The sequence below is a fragment of the Fusarium verticillioides genome (genome assembly GCF_000149555.1).
Source record: "Fusarium verticillioides 7600 chromosome Unknown supercont3.28, whole genome shotgun sequence".
NCBI classification, from domain to species: Eukaryota; Fungi; Ascomycota; class Sordariomycetes; order Hypocreales; family Nectriaceae; genus Fusarium; species Fusarium verticillioides.
In genome coordinates, this window is record NW_017387865.1 from 9499 (window position 1) to 18142 (window position 8644).

The 8644-nt window shown below is 49.4% G+C and overlaps 2 protein-coding genes and 1 non-coding gene across 3 annotated transcripts; all 3 read left to right on the plus strand.

The window, feature by feature from the left end:
- Positions 1-580: 580 nt before the first annotated feature.
- On the plus strand, positions 581-1422 carry FVEG_17714 (hypothetical protein; the record flags this gene model as incomplete). The annotated part of the gene is made up of 2 exons (XM_018906945.1): positions 581-1207; positions 1315-1422. 2 exons carry the CDS (start codon positions 581-583, stop codon positions 1420-1422), a joined length of 735 nt encoding a protein of 244 aa, XP_018762147.1.
- Positions 1423-2415: 993 nt separating this feature from the next.
- Positions 2416-2844, plus strand: FVEG_14064 (hypothetical protein; the record flags this gene model as incomplete). Its single annotated transcript, XM_018903400.1, has 1 exon — positions 2416-2844. The coding sequence occupies one exon, from the start codon at positions 2416-2418 to the stop codon at positions 2842-2844; it is 429 nt and encodes a 142-aa protein (XP_018762148.1).
- A 3721-nt stretch (positions 2845-6565) lies between these two features.
- Positions 6566-6681, plus strand: FVEG_17715. Its single transcript, XR_001989337.1, has one exon. It is a non-coding gene; the product is annotated as a 5S ribosomal RNA (ribosomal RNA).
- Positions 6682-8644: the final 1963 nt, after the last annotated feature.

Consider the following 8644-nt stretch of genomic DNA (forward strand, 5'->3'; position numbering starts at 1 on the left):
GATCGATGGCTGCTGACTGCTGACTGCTGTATCGTCCACCCTACCCTGCTGGATCTGCCTCTATATACGAGACAGGCGGCTATGGAGCTTGCAGCTGTACTAGGTTCATGATCAACAATGAGGGGCGCTCGACCGGTTTTTCTGGGCCAGCGAAGGATTCAGGAATCTTGCACCAACAAATACGAATCAGTCTCAAGCTAGCAAGTGCTACGCTCGAACGCCTTCTCACCCGCCTCCCCCAGCGAGAACCCGGGCTCCCATCCAAGGAGGCGGGCTCAAACCAGCTTCTCTACAACAGCAGCCAGTGCCGCACTGACCTAAATACTCATGTGAGTTTCTTGCCACAACTGCTTGCGCTTCTGGCCTAACACATCTCCCATTCCAGCATCCGCAAGGCTCCCAGCTTTACTCCAGGGAAATGCTCAGAGTCTGTTCAAAGTGTAAGTGATTGTCTAACAGCTATCTTACCACTGTGCTCTTCCGTCACTGACTTCCTCATCGGACACCAACGAATGACCATCACCTTCGAAGCGATTTCGTCACCGGCCCAGAAGCCCCGTTGCCGAACAGCGCCACCAGAATGAGCCACCACCTCAAAACAGGCAGGGGGATGGGACTGCAGCCAGGCGCCTTCACCCATCTCAACAAGCAACGACAAGTTTCCGGGCAATTCATGGAAGCTGACGATGCTCCGGCACAAGTCAGCATTGGCGAAAGAGACATCAAAGATCGTCTTCACGAAGCTTTGTACAAAAGAGCGACAAGACTCGACCGCCTCAGAGGGTTGATTGTTGCCTGGGTAGACCACGGGTTCTTCATCATCGTTCCCAGAAAACACAATGGCCGCCTTGTCGTTCGTTACCCTGCCCTGTCGGACCCTTTTACAGAAGCACACGCGACAGCTCGATCACTCGCTTCGGGGAAGCCAACATCCGAGATACTGGGCACCGCCGTTTGTTCTACGCACTTCACCATCCCTATCAATCACAGAGTCGTCACCGGGCCCCAGATGATCTTGAACCTGCTGGTTGCGATGGACGAACTTTGCGATCCCGAGGATGGATCACAACTCCAACCATCAGTTCATCATGGGCGGTTCGCTGGCCTACCTTCCCCAAGCTCCAACTCAGCGCATAGGATGGCATTGGTTGCAGTTCCTGGTGTCAAACAGAGCCACTCATTCCCAGACGAAACAAGATCTTTTATTGTAAGCTAAGAGACACTCCCGTGACCTTGTCCCATCCTTTCATACACCATGGAATCGCCTGTTGCCAGACCTGGAAACCATCCACTGACTTGCTATTTCATCGATAGCTTTCTCGACATCTTGACAACTGCCGCGACACTCGACCGATCGACGAAACGAACCGCCGCTTTTATACCCGGGAGATTCGACAGTGGCCATCTCAGTGGCGCATCTGATTCATCTGTACACCTTTGAACCATGACACACGGCACCTTGGCCTGCTCTTCCTTTAGGCATGATGTGCTCCAAACATGTGCGGGTGCCATGTCTTTCCGAACCTCCCCGTGCAGCCTCAGGCACCATCACCAGCATCAATACCAATGCCCCAGAGCGCGCGACAGGCACAGGCACAAGTTAGTCAACGACCGAAGAGCCAGCCAACAGTGTTCATCGCTGAGACTCAGCAAACCTTTCGGCTTGACGCGCAGAACCCGGCTCACAGCCGACATCATCGCCGCACGAGTGGTATTTCTCAGGGCTAACAGCAGCTACCAGAACGCCGAAGATGGAGCTGAATCAGATTGGAGACATTGCCGGATCTCACATGAGCAGCCTTCAGGCCCTCGTGGTGACTGATCACATTGCTGTTGATACAAGCTTCTCTTCATCATGGCAACATCAGTGACCAGTCTTGCTGCTGATAATACGGGCCACGGTCACAATCATTAATTACCGCACCATCAGCCTAGTTCTTCCGATCCCTTGCTTTAACGACCGAGATAAGTTGGCTTCGATTGCCATCAAAGTTTGCTTGCAATGGAGAGAGTGGTGAGGATTTGGTTGAGCTAAGATTCCCCCAACCACGACATGCTCATCTCGGGCACCTGAAGCTGACAATGCTCTGTTCAATAACTGGGAAGAGCAAGAGCTGCGGTAGACTTACAGCAATTAAGCCTGAGCTGGTGGGCACCTGCTTGCCAGGCTTATGTTGTGTCTCCTAAAATCACCGCACCGCCACGGCAGACGACTCGATCACATATCTGAGCATGAGGAGCACAAGAAGCATGCTGCAATAACGGCTGTCGAATCCTCACCAAGAACCTATTCCATAGGCAGTTGCCGATGGCTTCTCTTACTCTTTGCCCCTCCAGCACTCGATGCTAGATCAAGCCAATAAGACTCATTCATATCTGGCTTGACAGCTGGCGGTGCTTTATTAAACTGCGGAAATGGCACCGAGGCCTAATACTCTCCACAAACTTCCACTCACTCGCCAACAACATGGGCTCGCACTCCTCAGACGAAGCCCAGTGCCCCAAAACTACTTTCTCAGCAGCGGTTCCGGCATACAGGCATTCAACATACCACCTCAAAACGGCAAGGCCTCGCGGAACAAGGCAATCCGACAGCAGTGGGGCCGATGCCAAGTATTCTCTCCCGGGACAGTGCTGTCTGCCTCGCTTGGGGGAGAGGCGTTCGCCCCAGCAACCACCGAGGAAATGGGTACGACTGCCTTATCCACCGTTCAGACACTTGTGGCCAGACCGTCTAACGCTGGTGCTGGCAAAGGTACGACTGTTGCTCTCCCTGTTGCCATTCTCCAAAGCAAAACTCAGCTTATGGTATCGCCAAACGTCTCACCATATTGCTTTTGGTGACACTGTCAAGAGCCGAGCCGGTCTAGCTTTCTGCTCCAGCGCATTGCACCATTGATGTCTGAGAGCTGCAATGAATCAAAGGTATGTCGAGCTGCCGTCATCACAAGCAAATGCCACTGTTTTCACATTGACTTAAGGGCCAAGAGAAACCCGAAGAGCCCGCTGTCAAACGGGGCCAGTCATACGATTGAAGAGCCTCGACAGACAGAGACCACTTTAGCATACTTTGTAGTCTGATTTGTTAGGGAAGCCAGAGCAGCTCCAAACATCCGTAAGAGATGAGGCGCCATTGGAGGCCGTGGGTCCTACACATTATAAAGGCCACCTAGTCTTAACTAAACTTATATATAGCTTTGGGTACTCCTCAACCTATATTAGCCCCGAAAATCGTAAAAGGAGGTGATCGCACTTGAGAATATGACATAGAGTTGGACGGAGTGTATGTGGAGGTCTTGATCCACGAGAATGGTTCACAAAGAGAGTCGAGATCATCAACCCTCTCTGCCCCAAGTGACAGACGAGATGTCGCCGTCAAACCTACCTTTTCCCCGATGCCCAACGTCAATCTCCAAAAGTTCCAGCTTAGGGAGAAGAGTCTTTAGTCACTGTTCAAAAAAAACGAACCCTTTCGCTCTGTATCCTCATGGGGTTATACTGGTGATGTTAACACTGGACCTGATCGTGTCGTGGTCAAATACCCTGGAGTTGAATGCTGCATCCTATTCGAACACGGCAAGGAGGAGTAGCTGCTTGCCAGCAACAGGTCCCCGCACGTGAACGTCACTTTACCTTATCTTATTGCACCTCAACACCAGGCATTACTACTACCAACCCTGCCTAAGGTGCATTCACAACGCAACTCAAAACCTACAACACTAACCGATCTTGTTTTCTACGTGCATTTCTACTTCTCTTCTATTTGCACAGCATGATATAGCCTATCATGTCTGCGGGCTCACTAATGACCCGAAGAAACTTGTTGCTCGCAGCGCTCGCCAATGCGGAAGAAGCACGTTCTGCTTGCATGACGACCGAGGAAGATCTCAGAAAAGCCGAATATGAAGCGGTTTGTTTGGTAGAGGACATTGAGCACGAACTTGCTTTGATTGGGAACATCAACTGTTGTGCTTAATGGGCTACAGTTGACTTTGTTCTTGGCTGGTGGGATTTGATAAGGGAACTGCAACTTTGGACAGAGTCCATAGAAATAGCGCAGAGGGTAGACACAAGATGTCTGTACTCATCTTCTGTCTTGAGGCGGAACAATAAATCTTGACTCTTTACCGTGTATGTTATGAAGAACTGAAGTGGAATCAATACTAATCTTCCTTCTTTGCTGCTCCAAATAACATCCAATCCTCGCCCTCGGAGTTTCTTCCTGCTTTGGTTGAACTGTTTCTGTTGTCGAGGTTTATCCCTCAATTGTGAGGTCTTCCGCGGCACTAAGACCTCGGTGGGCGTCGTGGAACATACAAAAGAGGACATGTCGATTGCCTCAGCTCGCTGAACTCTCTCAGGGCGGTTGAGACGGCTTCCGGGTAATTGTACAGGAAGATATATGAGGTTGCTTGACATCAGCGCGTTCTGAGCTGGAGGAACGACTGTTGGAGTATCACTGATTATGACGACTAGCAAAATGCTCAACACCATGAAGCCTCATAGTGCTATGGGGTAACGTGAGACAGCGCCAAACCGTGGCTCAGTCGCTCAAGGCGATGTCCCAATAGTATAAGGCGAAATGGCCGAGTCTCAGTAAGGAGGATTGCTTTTATCATTTCGGCGAGACAGAGGAAGTATTTTAAGAACGTGATTTCGTACGAGGGCGGATATTTCGCGGAGAGCGTGCGCCGGCTGATGATTTGTGTTATTGGTAATCAGGCAGAGGGAACATGATAAGGTTAAGTAAAGGAACAACGAGCCTCGCCGCTATAGAAATCATCAGCAATGCAGAACATATTCTCCCTCCTAGAGCAATTATCTCTTGATTGCTGCTACCTAATGAAGATAATATGTTAAACTGACGATAGTTATGTAAGTATAAGGTCGCGGTAACATTCAAATACGCCCAAGAGCCATATTCCTATGCAGCTAGGCTAGCCTTTGGACAATTTGCGAGTCTCAGGATGTGTTCTTCGATAGCGGCCATGAAGTTTAGTATCTCTCGCGAGGGTCAAATAGCGGCAAATTGATTGCCAATGTTGTGTACTGTCTCGGGCATGTGGTTTATTCGGCCAACAATGTCCAGTGTCGCATCATAACATTGATGTCGGCCTTGGTTGATGGCGAGAACGGTTGACTCATAACGGCGCCGAGCCGTCAAACTCGGCCTTCAACATCTAGCCCTATAACTGCACGATAAGTTGGCTCTTGATCCTAGTTACGTTGTTCTGCTTCGAGCTGGAGTTTTTGTCGATCGTGTGAAACAGGTCGCTCCAGCCGACGACAGCTGAGGCGATGGGCAGGAAGCATGGAAAATTCATCAAGTTCTTGGCCGCCCGAGAAGAGAACATGGCTCGAGCTCAAGTTCAACATCGATCATCTGACTCGGCTCAGTATAAGGCACCAGTGAGCTCAACTAGCTAATTTTTAACCTGGGTACGGATACAGGGCACTTGATTACCCGGACTGCTCTAACGTTAGTGACCAAACCGCCAACACATGTTGAGACCTGCAGATGGCTACGCTAAGACCTGCGGATGACTACCTTATGACCTGTGGATGGACAGCTTAGTGACGAAATTGGCGTATCCTCCCCCAGTGAATCCTCACTGTAAATCTCGCTTATCGTCCGGGCGCGCCGGCCAGTAACCACAACGCCACTCCACAACCGCGGGAACGAGCAAAGGCGGCTTGATATCAGCCATCACTGCATCGACGACCAAAGGGAGAAAGTCAGAACTACAATTAGATATAACAATGCTATACCTGCCACAGGGTAGATTTATGCTAACTAAGTCTCGACAAGCCTTGTCGGTCGGCAGCTGGTGGTGAGCAGGCCTTTTAATTGAACTGATTTTCCTTCAGCATCATGCATCACCAGTACCACACCACTCAGCCCGCTAGCAGAGTATCTCTGGCTGGGAAACCTGGTTCAACCCTATCTTGCCAAATATTCTGCCATCGCGCGCTAAGCATCATGTCCTCACCGACACTTGCATAATATCTTCTCTAGGCGAAGAAATCCATCTTGAGGAATGAAGAGATGGAGGGAGTAAAGCAAGCGGTGTTGTTGGAGTTCACCACTGGCACCATATCCCGCTCAGCTGACAATTTCCACAACCGCGACAAGGCTCGCCATACCCTATCATCTTAAAAGCTCCAAAACGTCATGTTCTTTCTAGAAAAACAAACCAGCATCGGCACCAGGACCCCTGTCCGTGATTTGACTACATCGATATTGACGCCATCTCCGGTACCGAATGAGTTCTGGGTGCGGTGTGTAGACGTTCCTTGTCCTTGTCTATAATGTTTGCTGAGATGCCGTATCGGGGATCGATCTGCCTGCGAGGGAAGCAGACGTTTGTTGTTGTCTTGATCTTCTTCAGGGATGAGGTTGCACAAGTATGTATCGTGGTGTTGAAGGACTGGCCGGCGGCTTTGGACTTGGAAGCATCCTCAGTGTCGGTTACGCTGATGTACAGGTTTCTGGAAGGACGATTCATTGCCAAGTCCACTAAAACGTACTAGATATAAGTCCTGACACCGCTAGTCACTCGTACATACGACCATAGGTAGTGGAAAATACGGGATCCCGTCCGCTCTCCCATAGTCAAGCCACTAACCGGCGGATTAGTAGTTGGGTCGGTGACGACCAGCGAATCCCCGCTGTTGTATGTTTTTGGCATTTCATTTTGCTTGCCGGCACGAGTTGACCATCCTTTTTCCTTCAAGTCAAATCGTCACACGGTAAGACGATGAATGTAAACTTAGCCGAGGTGGTGGTTTCGGTGCAATTGCATTCGTCGCCATCTTGCTTGTTGAATACGTTCTTCGCAAACCGGGTCGCATGTATATTTTTTTAGTAACAACAAGAATTTGTTGGCTTAGTACGTCGCCGTTCATATTGAGCAGGATCATCTAAATATTTTGCCGCTCAACCTGTCTCCCGGGTTTATTTCGCTGTAAAATGCAGGTTACAGCACAACTGGCACAACACACTCAATTGCAGTTGGCTTCGCCCAGTTCAATGCCCACGCCGAGGCTCAGTTTAGAAAAGACCGGGCAAATCGTCAGTACTAAACATAGATACCGAGCATCACAAAATAAGTGAGCAAGTATTTCCAGAGAAACACTCCATGTAAAAAGCAAATCAGAACCAAGCAAGAGCTCGGCATTGGATCAGAGACTACCCGGTACCTCCATACCCCAACGCTTGCGTCCGTCTCAGAATCCAAGTCCGAAATACGCCTCCATCTGCATCACGGCAAGAAATGACAAGCGCAAGCTTCTCTGCTTCTCTAAGATATAACTGAGATTAACACGGCGTCTCTTTGATTGGAACACCCGCTGTTTCTGGTACTCTGCAAGAATATTCTTCATCAAAGACTACTTCTGGCCGCAGCGAATCTCGGTAGCAATTCTTTTCTTTGTTTTGTCTCCAGGAAGAATACAGTACTTGTTGCTATCCTTGTATATAAGGCAAGTTTGTACAAGTGAGGCATAATTCTCGACGACAGCGCCCGATGAGATCGGACGGTCAATGGAGACACGGCTCCGGTACTGGCTTGGATGGGAGCTGCATATTTCCTACCCTACTTCTAATCTGCTTTTTGAGATCAAGCGTCAGAAGCCGGGTCAACAAGGCTTCCATCCGACCCCGGGTGGTTAGAATTCATGACACTGAGACCTGATGCGACCACGAGCTCTCGGTCAGTTAGATAATGACTGTAGAATTGTATTTTTATAGATACACCCAGTAAGTTACTTTCTTGCAACCCTTTATCAAGTCACGGCGAACTGATATGAATGCAGAAGAGCCCTTTCATCAATGTGTAGGCAGAGCTTGAATTCTATCCCGCTATCCCGCCCACCAAAGTATAACAACCAGCAGAAGAACCCAATGGTTCGGCGACTACATGCGGAAATGGAAGTGGCCGCAGCCGTTCATCGTTGATGGATGTCTGGTGAAATATGGCTCTCATCGGCCGTGGTGGGATGGAATGGCATGTTTTAGAGTTGGACAATTGGCGTCCTAAGTTATAGCTCTGTTGGCCGAGAACCTCTTCTCCAATATCTAGGCGATGCGATAAAATAAGCTGCTATGATATGAAAGAAGCGCATTGCGCCTTACTCATCTTTCCTTTCACTTGACGTCCAGTGTAGAATCCTCCAGAATCGAATCGTTGAATGGAATCCTTACAATGCGTATAATCAGTCATTCATTGTCACAGAACATTGCTTTTCGCAGGTTTGGAAAATATTCCGGATGCACCTGAATCTCCCGATCGACTCCGGGCCGGGCGCCCACGTTGTGGCCTGATCAGCACATCGTCTTACACTAGGTTGAGAGAAGGTACAAGCCTTTTCTCCCCAAGAAAACAAGGACCTCTGTCACAGGACATCCTTACCAAGATTACCTTTGGGTGAACTCAATTAAGCAGGGCAATGATGTCTGGCCAGGGCTGCTCATCCAATGTACTCACTGCCTTATTGTATTTCGTGCCTCGCGCTTTGCGATTTGACAAGTCGTTAAGAGAAAAACGAACAATACACTGCAATAGCAAATAGGCAAGGATGACTAGGTCTACTCCATATCTAACCTATTTGACACGTAGCCAGTCCGCTTGACGGATAAAACCAG